This window comes from Rhinolophus sinicus, linkage group LG12, assembly GCF_036562045.2.
Source record: "Rhinolophus sinicus isolate RSC01 linkage group LG12, ASM3656204v1, whole genome shotgun sequence".
Taxonomy (NCBI): domain Eukaryota; kingdom Metazoa; phylum Chordata; class Mammalia; order Chiroptera; family Rhinolophidae; genus Rhinolophus; species Rhinolophus sinicus.
The window spans coordinates 15774947-15790997 of record NC_133761.1 but is presented as its reverse complement, the minus strand read 5'-3'; the positions used below and the strand labels follow the sequence as shown (position 1 = coordinate 15790997).

Here is a 16051-nt window from a genome sequence, read left to right as displayed (position 1 = left end):
AGGCTGTGCCTTCTCTGTGTCAAGGACACTCGTGCTTACCTTGGCTCCAATCTGTGGCAGTGGTATGTACCCCTGCGCGGGTGAGCCAAAGAAGCTGTGTACCTTCATAACCCCTGCACCCTCCATGAGATGAAAATTCTGTACTTACTAGTGCTCTTGTCTCGTCCCCTCTTGTAAAGCTAAGTTACCCTACTTTTTGCATCTTGAACTTGTTGTACGGCACGCTCTCTCTCTGGATTCCCAAGTGCTCACAGGCACTTAGGACTTACATTGGTACATATCTATTGCAGATCCACATTTCAAATGGATTTTTTTTCCCCAGCTAGACTGAATGCTGCCCAGTAATAAGGCTTAAAAGTGAGCTTGGTTCTCCATCGCTTTGCCTTTGGTCTCTAAGAGCTGGAGGCAACTTGTGGCACCAACAACCTACTTCTGGAATTAGGGTTCTAGTTTTTTGAGGAACTGGGGCCAACAGTCCCAAAATCACATTCTAAGAGAAAAACAAAAAGGATGATTTTTTCCCAAGAATGGATGGGTGGGTTCATGGATGGTTGGACGGATAGACAGACGGACAGATGGATGGATGGATGGATGGATGGATGGATGGATGGATGGATAGATTTTTCAAATAATAAAAGCAATACGAATTTCAGGATCAAGATGATAGATTAAGCTCATGCTACAATTCCACCCTCAGGCTCTAGAAAAAGATACTAGGAAATACATTTTTAGATTCCAAGCTTAAAATCAAGGAAGAAAAATCTCTAGGTGTCCGAAAACCACAGCAATGAGAAGGCAGGAGCTTAGTGTGCCTGTGGCAGATGAGGAAGAGGTGACCTGCTGAGGGCTTGGTTCCAAAGCCAACATGGCTGACTCAAGGTTCCAAAGCCCACAGGCGTGATAGGAAGCTGGAGCCAGGCTCCCTGTGTGAATCCAGTGGGCGGGAAACTGCAAAGAGGGGGTCGGGGGGTGACTGACTATGCTTGATTTGCATAGTCAGTCAGTAGCAAGAGACAGAACATCAAACTTAAAAGTAATGTAACGCCTGGTCAAATGTGTCACATCCCAAAAGGTTTAGGAAGAGACAAACACAACAAAGCACCTCATCAGTGCTCACTTCCGCAGCACATATACTAGAAAAGCACCTCATCAGATGGTCTCCACAAGCACACACAGTCCCCAGGGGAACTCTGTCCCCTGGCAAGTCACTTACCAGCAAGAATTAGAAGCAATGAAATACAGCACCCCAAAAGGCAGAATATGATTCAATAAACAGGAAAAGTCACAATTGAGCTACCAAAGTTCATTGGGCACTCTGAAAAAACCTTTAAAATAAATATGCTTAAAAGAATGTACATACAAAACAAAACAGAACAAAACTTCAAACAGAAGTGGAGAAACAGAAAGTTTGCTTCATAATTTCAACTCCAAATAGAAGCCACTGCTCAAATCGTGGAGTAAACTCCTCCAGACTCGGTGAGGCCCTTATACAGAGAAAGGGTTTCTTACATATATGGGAACATGCTATATATGGGGCAGAAATCTGCCCTTCCCCTCTCCTCCCCACTTTAAAATATTATCACACTCATTTTCCCACATAAATACTGCTATAGACTGAATGTCTGTGTCCCCTAAAATTCCTATGTTGAAACCTATCCCCCAATGTGGTGGTATTAGGAGGTGGGGCCTGCGGTAGGTGTTTAGGTCATGAGCGTGGAGCCCTCATGATGGGATTAGTGCCCTTACAAAAGACACCCCAGAGAGCTCCCTCATCCCTTTCCTCCATGCGAGGATACACGGATACACGGCCTGGACATCTAAGAACCAGGAAGCAGGCCATCATCAGACAGCAAAACAGGTTACACCTTGATCTTGAACTTTCCAGGCTCCAGAACTGTACGACATGGGTTTCTCTTGTTTATAAGCTATTTAGCCTATGTTTTGTTACAGCAGCCTGAACAGCCTAAGATAAACATAGGTCTCCCTTAGAAAGGGAAAATTCTATTCCACTGCACGAATACACACTGTTTCTCTAACCAGTGGCCTATGAATGGACAGTTAGGCCGTTTGCAATGTTTTCGTATTATCAGCAGTGCTAGAGTGACTGTTCTCCTGCAGCCATCTTTACACATCTAGATGACTATTTCCTCAGGACAAGTTCCTAAAGAGAAAATGAGTGGTTCATAAATTACACACATTTAAAATTTTGATAACTATTAGCAGACTATCTTCCAGGAAAGCTGTACCAATTTACATCACTGAGTAAATGCATGCATTTCTAGCCAGAGTTTTGTTTGTTTGTTTGTTTGTTTTTGCAGGTAAGTTCAGAGTAGGTCAAGTTCCCAGAGATTCAATTATTTACCCAAGACAAAGAAGATGACATACAACCCCTATAACCCTCTACAGACAACAGAAATGAACACTGAAATGTGTTTGTTCATGCATAAAACTAGTTCATGTTGCCTGTGGCACAGAAACTTCGAGGGATGGGACACCGCAAATCTGCAGGAATCACACCAGGTACTTACTTTTAATTCTGTCCCCCCAGCAACCACTGCTGTCAGCTCGTCCTCCATGAAAATATGAATACTTTGTCTAAGCTTTAGTAAAGTTTCTAGTCTGTTCACTCCTAAATATGATATCAATGTGAAAACACTCAGAACCCTCTTCCAACCCTACTTGTTGTTGTGGTGGTGGTGGGGTGTGGGAGTTCACTATAGATGACCTGAATGAATTCAAATGAATGTGGTCTATTCTGAGGAAACGCTCATTATAGATGACTACGTTCTCTGGAAAGTGGGTTTTCAGCAAAGCAAATAGAAAATGACCGAGAGGCAAAAGCAACTGCTACTGCCAGAAAAATTCAGAATTTTCTACAATTTCACATTTTCCCAATGAGTCAGGCTTTATATATTACCAATCTGTTTTTGCAAATAAAAGAGGCAATCTGGAAATGTTTCATTAAATTAGAATTAAAATCAGGTATCAATAATTTGTTTTATTTTTCTCCAGTCTAATTTTTAGTATGTTAAGTATCCTTTTGAAAAGATCCTACTCATTCTCCAGCTTCCTAGTTAAAGAAGACCATTAAGACATTTTTTTCCCCCCTCATTCATTCAAGATGGCTGGGTGGCATCAGAGATTGAGGAGGTTTAGATGTCAAAATAGGGCTCACTTATTTCCAGCTCTACTCACAAACCAAACTTCAATGATCGTCAACCAATTTCCGATGTGCAATTTATCGCAGCCAAAATGTCTAGTGCAAAATATCTACAGCGGTTTCCTTGCTGTCATTCTCCCTCCACACTACACACACACACACACACACACACACTCACACACACTTAATGTCATCAGTTTTTACTTATCCACACTAAAGAGAAGTAACAACGGTAGTTATTCAAAACTGCAGATAAAACCAAAAAAAACAATTCACATTTGATTTTGGAAGATGTTTTTTAGGGGGAGGGTGGTGGTTACTGTATGACAGCCAAGTGTCTGCAAACACACCTCGTTCCATCGTGCTTCGCAGATGTTGCTTTTATTTTTTCCCCAACACAAACTGATGGCAAGATCCTCCACTAGCAAAAAGGTTATGACTCACTTCACTGCAGCGGTCTGGAACCAAACCCGGAATATCTCCAAGGTGTGCCTATACTTAATTTTTCCTGGGTGACTGAGACATTTGCTTTCCAAGGCATGCACATACTCATTCCCTCAAACATTTGAAAGGAAATTCCTTTGCAGGGAATGCACAAGGGAGAAACCACATAGCATCTGAAGACTGGTTCTCTCCACCCCTAAGGGCCAAACAAATCGACCACTGTCAACAATGTGTCCCCAGCACGATCGTCTTCACGGATTTCAGACAAAAACCCGCTGAGTGCCATTTCACTGTGGAAAACCTTTCAAAGAGGTTGTCCTTCTAAGGAGCCATGTAGCCTCCATCTCCCAGGCCACCAATGTGTGTTTTGTACCTACATCCAGAAGAAAGGCTAAAACAGAACACAGTATCCAACAAAATGGACGGATGATATCTTTCATTAGTTAGGGTCCTGTTTACTATTGTCTAGCTCACAGAATCGTTACAGAGACACGATAAGGACATCAAGAGTCCTTCACACAGGACCTAGCATATAGGGATATATTTAATAAAACATCAGCTATTATCATTTATTAACAGTGTTTGTCAGCCAAAGCCCTGCAACACTCATGCAACCAACTGGACCTTGTACAACATACTTCTACACGCACCGTATTATTTCATGTGCTCAACCCAATGGGGGAGGTAGCTTTTATAATACCCACTCTATTGATGGAGACTCTAAGGCCTGGAAAGTCACATGACTTGCTCAACATCATCAAATGATGCATCTGAGCCTGGCAAACAAATCTTTCAGCTTGAAGTCCAAGGCGCTCTTCTCTATAGTTCATTCTACACTGTACTCAGAACCTCATACTATGAGACTGACCATAAATGTGTTTCGATTTCACCCCAAAGGGGATGCAGTAAACATGTTCACTTATTACTAATATCAAAACTCAAGACGCAGTATTTGTTAAACTGAAGAGACAATGGGAATTGGCGAAAGCACCACCAGTTCTTCTACCACAAAATTTCAAAGCTGCCTCTTCAGAATCTCCTTCATGCATTGGACTATTTACCTACCTTAGTGGTCTCTGCTTCTGCCTGCAGTCGCTTGGGGGTTCCTTTCTGGTCAAGCACCTTCTGGAAGCTTTTGTTTTTAATGGATTGAGATTCGACACCTTCACCTTCGATTTGCAATTTAATGCCTTCAGCATGGGCAGGGTGCTCAATACCCCGGGGACTGAAACCGCAGTGGAGAGCTAGGAGAGAGGGAGAGACAGAACTCAGAAAACAAACCACATAAAGGTGTCCATGGCAGGCAGTATCGCACCTGGCCTATGTGGGAAGCCACAGGGCACCTGTGAAGTGAGAGGCGGTGTGCTAACTATGGGGAAGGATCAGGCGAGGAAGGAGCATGGGAAACCCTGAGCTCCGTGGTCAGAAAGACCTAAGTGCACATCCAGAAACCATCGGTTCCAAGTTGTTTGACCTCGAGCAAGTTACAAATCCCTGCACTACAGACAAGAACGCCAAATCAGCCAACTTTGCTACTGCCTCCCACGCATGCAATTATGGCAAGCCCTGCAGTTTAGCTTCAATCTCTGCCTCCATCTGGGAAAGTGCTCACTCCGCCCCACCCCTTCTGAACCGTCTCTATTCTTCGGGCATCCACTCAAGTTCACCCTCTTGCATTCATTCAACAGATACTTACTGAGCACTTATGACATGCCATCCCTAGGTTAGATCCGAGAAACACAGATGCTGGATATATGACAGATGTTAACTTCAAGGAACTCACAATCCAAGAGAAGAGGTAGATGAAGGACAAAAGAACTAGCGATTTTAAAACAGCGTTATTCCTGCTACATGGGAGAGAAGGAAAGGGCAGACGGGAAGACTCAAGGGAGTTCAGGCGAGTGGCTTCTCATTTTTCACGTCTTACTCTCCACCTCCTCTAACACAGATATCCCTACACATGAAATCTAAAGCCCATTTTCTGGAGACAATTAAGTCATTCAACAAATACTTACTGAGCCCCTCCTATGTACCCGGTATCGTCAACGAAGTAGAAGCGAACATTATGGGAACCACACATTTTACCTAGATGACCCTCATGACCAGCCGGGGTGGGCGGTGGGGGCTGTGGGTGTGTTCGTGCAAAACACATGTGTTTTGAGGTTTCTGTTAGGAAATGATCTCACCTCCTTGTGACCCCAATTCTTCGAATTCAGTTACACTCCCATCTTTACTCCCTTCCCTTTGGCCTCTCCAGGGGATTTAAAGCCAGAACCTTAAATCCCCTCCCATCTCCCTCAGGACTCCACTTCACTGATAAATTCCTTTTACCCAACATCTTCAGCTTTCCCTTTGCTCATCATTCTTCCTCTTCAACCAATTTGTGTGATTCTAAAAGTTCTTTTATTCTGCTCCTCATCCAGGTCAGGGTTTCCTTTTCACTTGACCAGGCTGCTGAACAAATATTTTACTAAACCTGAGAGGTGAGAGAAGTCTCCCCAGAAAAAGTGGGCTAATGTGTCCGTCCTCTTCTCACTCTCTACTCTCTCCTTAACAGGTACCATCTACTCTCATCACTTTTGATACAATCAACCTGCCAGTGACGCTTACATTTTTAACTCCAGCCTACAAAGTCCTCTCTTATGAAGTTCAGACATAAATAAAATGGTTACTCAACATCCCAATTTCAGTGTGTCACCGATATCTCAATCTTAACATGTTCAAAACTGAACCCTGGTTTTTCTATGAAAAAAAAAAAAAAATTCACCTTGTCCAGTCTCATCCACTTACTCACACAGAAACTCAAGAGTCACCCTTGACATCACTCTTTCCATGATTCACCACATGCCTTTCATCTCTCACCAGATCCATATCATCTACATGCAAAATGCTGCTCAAATGTATCCACTTCCCTCCACCACCACTGCCATCACCCTCGTCTAAGCTACCCACATCTCTTCCAGATGGTTAACTAGCCCAACCGCTCTCCCTCCCTTGACCCCCAAAATCCCATTAAAAAATGTGCACATCAAATCACGAGACATTTTGTAGTGGCTTCATTTTGCATCTAGAGTATTCAAAAATCTTTAATGTGCTCAACAAGGCCCTTCATTAGCCATCCTCCTTTCACCTTTTCAACTTCATCTCCCACCACGTTACCCTTCATTCACTTCCACTTTGACCACACACATCCTCGAACACACCAAATTCTTTCACACCTCCTGGACTTCGTACATGTTTCTTTCCCTGAAACGTTCTTTCCCATTCTTCCCCTAATTCCCACTCATCCTTCATGTTTCGGCTTAAATACCACTTCTTCGGACATGCCTTCTCTTACTCCCCTTCCTCATCCCCACCCCTGGTCCCACTCTATGTTAGATCACGTGACTGGAACAGTAAGCATTCCACAAATACTGAATAATTGCAAGCAGATGGTACAAAGGTCCACACAGGTGACTTTATACCATTTTATATGGAAACTATCTGTGAATTTCTCTTCTAGCCCCTAAGCTTCCTAAAACCAAGGACCAACCCATTTCATGGTGCATGGTAGGCACTCAACATATATATTAGTTCACAGTTCCTCCTTCAGGCTTTGTGCTGGATCTCAAATAGTCTTCACGAAAAACTGTGAGACGTAATTATATTCATTTCACAGATGAGGGAAATGAGGCTCAAAGACTTACAGACACCAAAGTCATACAGGTGTCTGCTGAAGGTTACAAAGATCACATACCGTCTGGGACACAGATGATTTCAAGTTTCAGATGTACAAACCCCAAATGGATTAAACAGTAAGAAAATGTATTAACTTTTGGAACAGGAAGCCCAGTAACGGTAGAAGTTTAGGGTTCAACAATGTCACCAAGGACTCTGACGTATATATATATTTTTAATCTCTCCATTGTCCTACCCACAACAGCACTGCTGTCCAAGCCCGGGTTCTCTCGTGGCACCTAAAGCTACGAGCTTCTGGTTCTAATGTAGCAATAGAAACACCTTGGGTGACCATAGTTCCTTTTTCTTCCAACTTTCATTTTTTTCTCACTAGACCAATGTGAAATGCATGCCAACTAGTGAACTAAAACCCGGACAGCAGAGATAGGATTACCTTTAAATCAGCTGACCTTCCCCAAACTACACGGCTGCTACACAACAAGGCAGAGGCCAAATGGATACCCGAGAACTAAGCACAAGGCCCAATTCAGGCAGGGATACCGTGTTTCCCTGAAAATAAGACCGGGTGTTATATGAAGTTTTGCTCCAAAAGACACATTAGGGCTTATGGTCAGGGGATGTCATCCTGAAAAATCACACTAGGGCTTATTTTCTGGTTAGGTCTTATTTTCGGGGAGACACAGTAGAGAGAACAAAACCGATGAGAGCACGAGGCTAATTACTGTTAATCTCAATCAGCTTTCCCAACTGCAAAGAATAGCCCACTTACAATGAATACTCAATTAAATATACTAAAATTGTGATTACTAAAAAAAGGTGTGCTCATGTAGGGAGCTGGGGGATTCACGTGGGACGGATTTAGACGTTAATGAGGAAAAGAAAAATGTGTAGCCTTTGTCTTTCTCCCTAGCGTGATCCCCAGATGTTCCCTGCCTTAAGATCTGTGGTTTAGGAAAACCACTGAGCTGCCAGTCGCTTCCCGTACCACTTGTCCTTCTTCCCCATCACCTCTCCACCAATTCAGACTCTAATACGTCTTTCCTCCTCTTTCCTGGTAGAAAGAGGTTCTGCTCCACCTGCATCCTACTTCCTTCTTTGGGAGGCTAACTCCTACTCAGCCCAAGTGTCAGTTCCGACGTCTTCTTCTGAAAGTCTTCTAGGAGTCACTGGGTACCGGAGCCGAGCACCCGCTGCCATGCTCCCTCCTTGCACAGCACCCTGGTGCCACTTCTCCTCAGTGGATGGAGGATGTCTGCCTAACTGACCTGTCTGTCGCCTACCACATCTGCAGGCTCCTCGAGGCAGGCTTTATCCCATATCCACCTCCATGATCGCCACCCTCCATGTCCAGAACCTGGCACAGAACAGGCATCAAAGAAATATTTGTTTGGGGTGGCTGGATGGCTCAGTGGGTTAGAGAGTGAGCTCTGAACAACAGGGTTGCCGGTTCGATTCCCACATGGGCCAGCGAGCTGTGCCCTCCACAACTAGACTGAAGGACAACGACTTGGAGTTGATGGGCCCAGAGAAACGCACTGTTCCCCAATAAAATTAAAAAAAAAAAAAAGAAACATTTGTTCCACTGCTGAATGAACCAGCAATCCCCTCTCTCTCCATGATCATGTCTTCAATCAAAAGGAAATTTTCTCTGCTAGTAACATACCTAGCATTCAAAATGTAAGGTATCTATAAACACAAGGTAGAATAGAGTCTTTAGACTTTCTACACACGTAGCCTTCTTCTTCACACAAATATTTTAATCCTCCGTGGCTGTTCCCTCCTCGCCTGAAAACCCAGTAGTTGATTTAGGTTTTGGTGCTTAGGTTTGTTTATTTAAAACCATTTCTGACAGGCTTTGTTGTGTTTTCCCTCAAATTTCATGTCCCTAATATTTGTAAACCAAGCAATTTGCAAATGGCCTCTTCCAAGCTCTGACTGCCATTTCTTTGCTCATCATGTAAAAGGGGCCCCCATTCGCTCTTTTCTGTCCACGTCCCGGCCCTTTCTTGTTTCCACTAAAGTTGTTTGCCCAGTTGAATGGACTCAGCTGCTCACAGGTCGGCTTCAAGACCCTCCTCATGTCTCCTGATCTTCCCAACCACACTTGTGCCTTACGGATGTCTACTTATTGGACTGACATTGCAGGCTGCTGGTCATTTTCACCTGAAGTGCTGCCACTGTCACGCTAATGTGAATGCTACACTCATTGAGTACTTCAAAGTGAAGAGTTGAAAATCAAAACCCTCATAAATATTGCTCATTTAAACTTAACAGGGACATTTTTCACTGCAAATGCACATTGTAGCATTGTCCTTAGATGCCATTTTGAAGGTACCATCTCCTTCTCACGTGCAAAAATGCACTCCCTCAGAAATTCAAACCCTGGGTATTGCTGATGGGAATATAAAATGGTGTCCTGCCATGGAAATCTGGACGGTGATGCCTCAAACACTTAAACATAGGATGACCATTCGGTCCAGCCGTTCAACCAGAACATTGAAACTAGGGACGCGAAGAGATACGTGTACGTCCATGTTCACGGCAGCGTTATTCACAACGGCCAAAATGGGGAAATAACCCAAATCTCCATTGGTGGATGAATGCAATGTGGTGCATACATATCATGGAATATTGTTCAGTTTTATAAAGGAGTGAAGTTCTGGCACCACAGGGATGAACCTTGAAGACATTATGCCAAGTGAAATAAGCCAGTCACAAAAGGACAAATACTGGACGATTCCACTTATGAGGCACTTAGAGTAGTCACATTCATGGAAGGAGAAAGTAGAAGAGCAGTTACCAAAGGCTGGAGAGGGGGTGGGGCGTTATTGCTTAGTACAGACGTTCAGGTTGGAAAGATGAGAAAGTTCTGGAGATGCAGACTCGTGATGGTTGCCAAACAATGTACTAAATGCCACTGACTCGGACACTTAACAGCGGTTAAAACGACCATTTCATGTTATGTGTATTGTACACTAAAATTTGAAACAACCCAAAAAACCTCCCCACTCTCACTTCAGCCCCCTTCTGCCTCCCTAAGTGGAAATAAAAGCTCCAAAAATACTTTCTTTATTCAAGGGTTTGAGAGTTTAATCGATAATAGCATTGTGATTTTCAGTTAGAACATGCTTTGTGTTTTTTTCTCCAAAAAAAAAGAAGAAGAAGAATGGTAGAATGGTAGCTCAACAGTACCAGATTACTTTAGAACTTTTCCCCGGAAGGACACTATCTCCAAAACAAGCCCCAGCCAAGAGGCGCTTTAATTGCTAGTAGCAAGCCTGGGCCTTCCTGGACTTGACCTCTGAGGGATCCCATCCTGACGTGACTTGGGGCACAGTAACAGGTTATCCAGAAGAGCCAGGCCTCATTTCTGTCGCCTCCATATGATGCAAGAACAGAAATATGTGCTGGCATTGCTGCTTTCATTTGCAAGAATAAGGGGTTCTCGTTTGCCAAGAAGTCACCCAGCTTCCCAGTCCTTTCAATCGCCACCCACACGTCCCCTCACTCTCTCTGCAGTGAAGTAAGGGATGGAGCCTCATTCAAGTTGAAGTTTCCTTTAGGTTGAGCTTTGCTGTGAACAGAGCCACTGTGCAAACACTTCCACTGGCCTGGAGGCTGCTCAGACTCCTGCACCAAGGGTTTCCACCATCACGTAGAAATTGCTCAGCTCCCAAGATGCTTTGTGCTTCTGCTTTGACAGAGCTCATCTTTGCACATCGTATGCCCTCCCCTTGTTTTCATGGGAAACCCTTCAGGAAGTAGTAAATACTTTCTTATTTCCATTATGAGGCTTTAACTGGCTTCGCACCCATTAGAAGATACACATATGTCCTGTGTGGGTGTGAACAACGTGTCACAAACATGTATTAACGTGTCTGTCTCGTCTGTGACTAGGAATCCCCTGAAGCAAGTGACTACATCTTACTGAGCTTTACAAACTAAGCTCCCAGTCCAGTAACTCACCTACAGCAGGTTCTCACTGTTTACAGAACGAGCAGAGGTACAATGCAAAGATCCTGATTCAATCCTAGTCACTGCCATTCCCCTCTTATGAGTAACTTACATCGCTATTTTTCAAAAGAGCAAATAAAAGTCGCTTCCAACCTAATTGTGTAATTTGCCAAAACTATGTGAAGTCACAGAACCACAGCGCTGTCCTGAAACTGATTTATGTGACAGCCTTCTGCAGAGCAGAGATGATCTGTGTGCCCGCAAACACTAAACAGTTGTACATATTTGGCACCCAATAGGTGTCACTAAATGAAGGAATGACCTTAGAAACAAATATAGCCCAATCCCATCATTAGCTATTAGAATTGAGATGCACTGCTTACAATTTCATGTATACGCCTTGCTTCTACCTAGAGAGAAAGTTCACAGATGACACAGCCTGTGTTTCATACCTTTTTCATAGATACACATAACACATACACATAACACTCTACCTATCAGTTTAATTAATGCAGCTGACTTACTCTATTCTGGATTCAAATGCCAATGAGAAGAGAGGGGAAGAAATAACATGGAAGACTAAGTGTTGGACCCCCCAAAAAAGCACACTCTGTCATCCATACAAGCTTGCCAGATGGCAGCCCTGACAACTATTGTGTGGCTTTTAGAGCTGGGCCAGCCAGAGGTTTGGACCATGTGCATCTGTGTCAGGACACTGCCTCTTCCAAGCCACATGAAGCTCCCTCACTCTGGCTCGCGTGTCTACATAATGTCATCTTCGTAAAACAGTGGTTATAAGGGAATCTCATTCCCCAAAGGTTACTTACGTGTCATCACCAAATCAACTATTCACCCTTCCTACCCATGAAAGCTGGATTAGACAATCTAAATACAGCAGAAATTAAAATAATGCTTAACTTATATATTTCAACATCAGTAGAGTGTGGGAAAGCTTTGGCAATCGCTAAGGCACACAAACATGAACTCATTTCATTCATGAATTTAACACTAAGACAGTGATATTTAGAGGTTCTATGAAGATTTAGACAAAAAGATTGATGTGTCAGATTGACAGAGAGAAGTCAGATTGAAGTCACTACACAGGTGACTTCAAAACATTTCTAACTGTGATACTATAAGAAACAGATTTCATATTGTGACCTGGTGCCCAAACACATCTATACCTATGTATATGAATTAGAGATTTTATGAAACAATACTTTCCTTTACTATAGGTGATCTACTCTGATTTTTCTTATGTCCTTTATTTTTAAAGATAAAGTAATGTCTCTTGGATGCTTCCACAAAGATGGAATAGACATACTTTTCTGAATGCATCCCACTGAGGAAAAATAAAAACCCTGGACATTATATATAAGGCAAAAATAAGATGACTTTGAAAGGGATAGAGAAAGCAGACATTTAGGGACCTTGGGAGTCAAAGAATGATAAGGAGGTGAGTTCCTTGGGCTTTCTTTTTGCCTCATATATTCCATACATGGAGCTGAAAAAGCCAACAATCTAGAAATGTCATAGGACACAGACAAAAAATATGACAACAAAAGCCTGCTCTTTCTAGCCAAAGGAAAGGGGCATGAAAGGGGCAGTCTAGCAAGACAGAATAGACCATAACTGCTCTGCTCAAATATCACAGAAAAAATGTGACTCGACCACTCAGCAGAAGCTGAGTGGAGAGCCTAGACTTCTACTCTCGGTGGGTTGTAATATCATGTTTCCCTGAAAATAAGACCTAGCCCGACCATCAGCTCTAATGCATCTTTTGGAACACAAGTTAATATAAGACCCGGTATAATATAATATAATATAATATAATATAATATAATATAATATAATATAATATAATATAATATAAAATATAAAATGTAATATAATATAATATAATATAATACCAGTCTTATATTAATTTTTGCTCCAAAAGACACATTAGAGCTGATTGTTGGCTAGGTCTTATTTTCGGGGAAACAGGGTAAGGTGCCCTGAAACTCCCAAGTGGGTTGTGTCACACAGGCAGAGTAAGGAACCTCTTGTGTCTGTCATCTGGTAATGAGGCCACCTTCTCACCCCCGCAGTGTCAGTTGAGATAATATGGGGAGGCTGTACCTCCACCCCCACCAGACAACAGAAGACAGCCCGCCCGTCCTGGGGAGGTGTCAGGAGAAGCCTGGTGAAGTTAGGACTTGCTCCATCACGCAGGGATAGCGAAGAGGCTCCACTTCCCAGGTGCAAACTGAGGCAGAGTAAGGAACCTGGATTGCTAACTCCACTGGGTCAGAATGATGTTAAAGAACACCAGCTAAAACCGAAGATTTAAGTAAGATCCAGAGACTCATAACATAAAATGAAAATATCTAAGTTTTAACCAACAATCACTCATAACCAAGAACCAGGAGGATCTCAAACTGAACGAGAAAAAGATAATAAATGCCAACATCAGGATGACAGAGGTCAGAATTATTTGACAAAGATTTTAAAACAGCCCTGATAAAAAATGCTTCATGAGCCATTATACCCCACACACACACACACACACACACACACACACACACACACACACGAAAAGCTTCAGCCAAGAAATAGAAAGTCGCCCCAAAAAACAGAAGACAAAGAAGAACCAAATGGAAATGTTAGAACTAAAAAATATAGTAACTGAAAATAACTGAAACTAACAGCTCACTGGATGGGCTCAACAGCAGAATTAATAGAAAGGGTAAACGAAACTTTCCTGGAAATGGAAACATTTTACATCTGTCTTTGGTTACACAATACTATCAAGTATCAAAACTCAGCGAACTGAACACTTAAGATATGTGCTTTCTGTTGTATATAAAATAGCAAAAACTGTAACAAAAACAATGCACATACTAGATAAGCTTTAATTATTTTTAGACAAGTTAACAAGTGATTTTTGAATTATTTGTTTTCATCCATATCTCTGTCCCCCACCCAACAGAAAGCTACACAGCAATTGAAGTTCAAGCTCAACCACTTTCTTGCTGTATATATTTATGCATGGGCAAGTTATAGCACCTCTTTTCTGTAAAATGGAAATACTAATATTATATTATTAATCCTCACGTTGTTATTGTGTTGATAAAGTGAGATAACACATATAGAAGACCCCAATACCACGTGTTCAACCCTCTGTTTTTACCCTATTGCCCTCCTCCATCACAATGGAAGAACAGTTGGCATTAATTTTAACAGTTTTTAAAAATAGTAGCCATGTAATTTTTAAAAACATAGTACACACTGGAAAAGTGGCAAGTGGCAATCCTAAGTGAGAAGTGCAAGCTAAAGTGAAATTCAGTAAAATAAATAAATACACAAATACTTAAAAAATAAAGCCACAGGAATAAAGAACAGGTTTTCAAATATATGTGCAACCGTGGTGAGAATTGATGAATGAGGTTAAGAATAAAGATAAAAGCAAACACTTGCACCCTTATAACATACTTCCAACTGACTGCATTCTCTGTCAAACCAAAGTAATGAAAAAAAAAAAAAAAGTGACTAATTGTTTAAACAGTCTTTATCTATTCCAACCCAGTATTTTAGGAAAAGAGGAAGAAGTACAGAATTAACATACATGGAGGACTTTTCTTCCTCTATCACTAAGGTATTAGATATTGGAAGGAGGGAATCAGCTATTAGGAGGAAAGACTTAAAGATCTAAGCAACTTGTTTAAGTCAACAGGAAAAATGACAAAGGGGAAAGGAAAACAAGAAATCTTTCACGTCACATTCTATGTTGTTCCCCCCACACCATGCTACTCTAGGAATAAGATTTCTTTTTCTCCACATCTTACTGTTTAGTTAGTAAAACCATGGGCTTTGGAGTTAACAAATCTGGCTCTACCGCTGACTAGCTGTGTGGCCTTGGGCAAGTTACGTAGTTTTGGACAGGACTGTCTGACCTATAACATTGGAATAATCATAACTGTTTAATAAAACTTTAGAAGAGTTCAACGCAAATGTATTTAAAGTGCCTAGTCAATGCCGGGCACCTAGTAAGTGCTCAGGAAATGGTAACCATTGCTGCATCTATTTCTTCCTTTGCTGTTGTTAATATCTTGCTGATATTGATTTCTTCAAAAGCAAATACCCTGACCCTAGGTGTACACATCTGCGTGCACATGCAATTTCCATTAAAAAAAAAGAAAGAGGTGACTGGTCAGTGTGGTTAGGGAAGGCGGAGGGGGATCAAAGGTCAGATAAAGGCTTCTGAGAAGAAAAAGAGAAGCTTAAAATTCTCTTGAAAGGGTTATCCTGTCAACTAAGGAAAAGGAAGAATATTTCAGGCAGAAACATAAGTATCTGTCAAGTGACAGAAATGTGAAAAGGGCTTGATAGGTTCTGGTTTGACTTGATGGATTGTCCCTTCACGCACGTGTGTGTGTGTGTGTGTGTGTGTGTGTGTGTGTGTGTCTCAAAGGAGGTCATCACAGATGGCAATTTTGATCGTTCACTCTCTCTATTCATATTAACTCTCAGACTAAAGGAACACTCGAATTTAACAAGCCCCATACCTTCTGTCACTTGATCTTCACAAATGCACATATGATATATATGTGTATACGTATTTGTGTGTATGTGTGTATTACATACATAGAAATCAAAGATCATAGTACCTAAAAGAGCTGTAATGATGGAGGAAACAGACACATTTAATGCATGGACTGAAAGTAGCTCAAAGGTCAACGGAGCCATTGATAAGGAATCTTGCTAAAGATTCCTTAGTAAGAAAAACAATGCTCCTTTTCAAATTTCCAGAATGAACTAAGGAAACGGATAAGA

General features: G+C 42.0%; 1 protein-coding gene across 5 annotated transcripts in view; it reads right to left on the bottom strand.

Moving 5' to 3' along the window:
- Positions 1-16051, bottom strand: part of SAMD12 (sterile alpha motif domain containing 12) — a 360212-nt gene that overhangs the window by 319435 nt on the left and 24726 nt on the right. For all 5 annotated transcript variants that reach the window (XM_019714627.2, XM_074316667.1, XM_074316664.1 and 2 more), the window contains exon 2: positions 4670-4848. In XM_019714627.2, coding sequence (XP_019570186.2) covers positions 4670-4848 — 179 coding nt within the window. The remainder of the gene's footprint in view (positions 1-4669; positions 4849-16051) is intronic.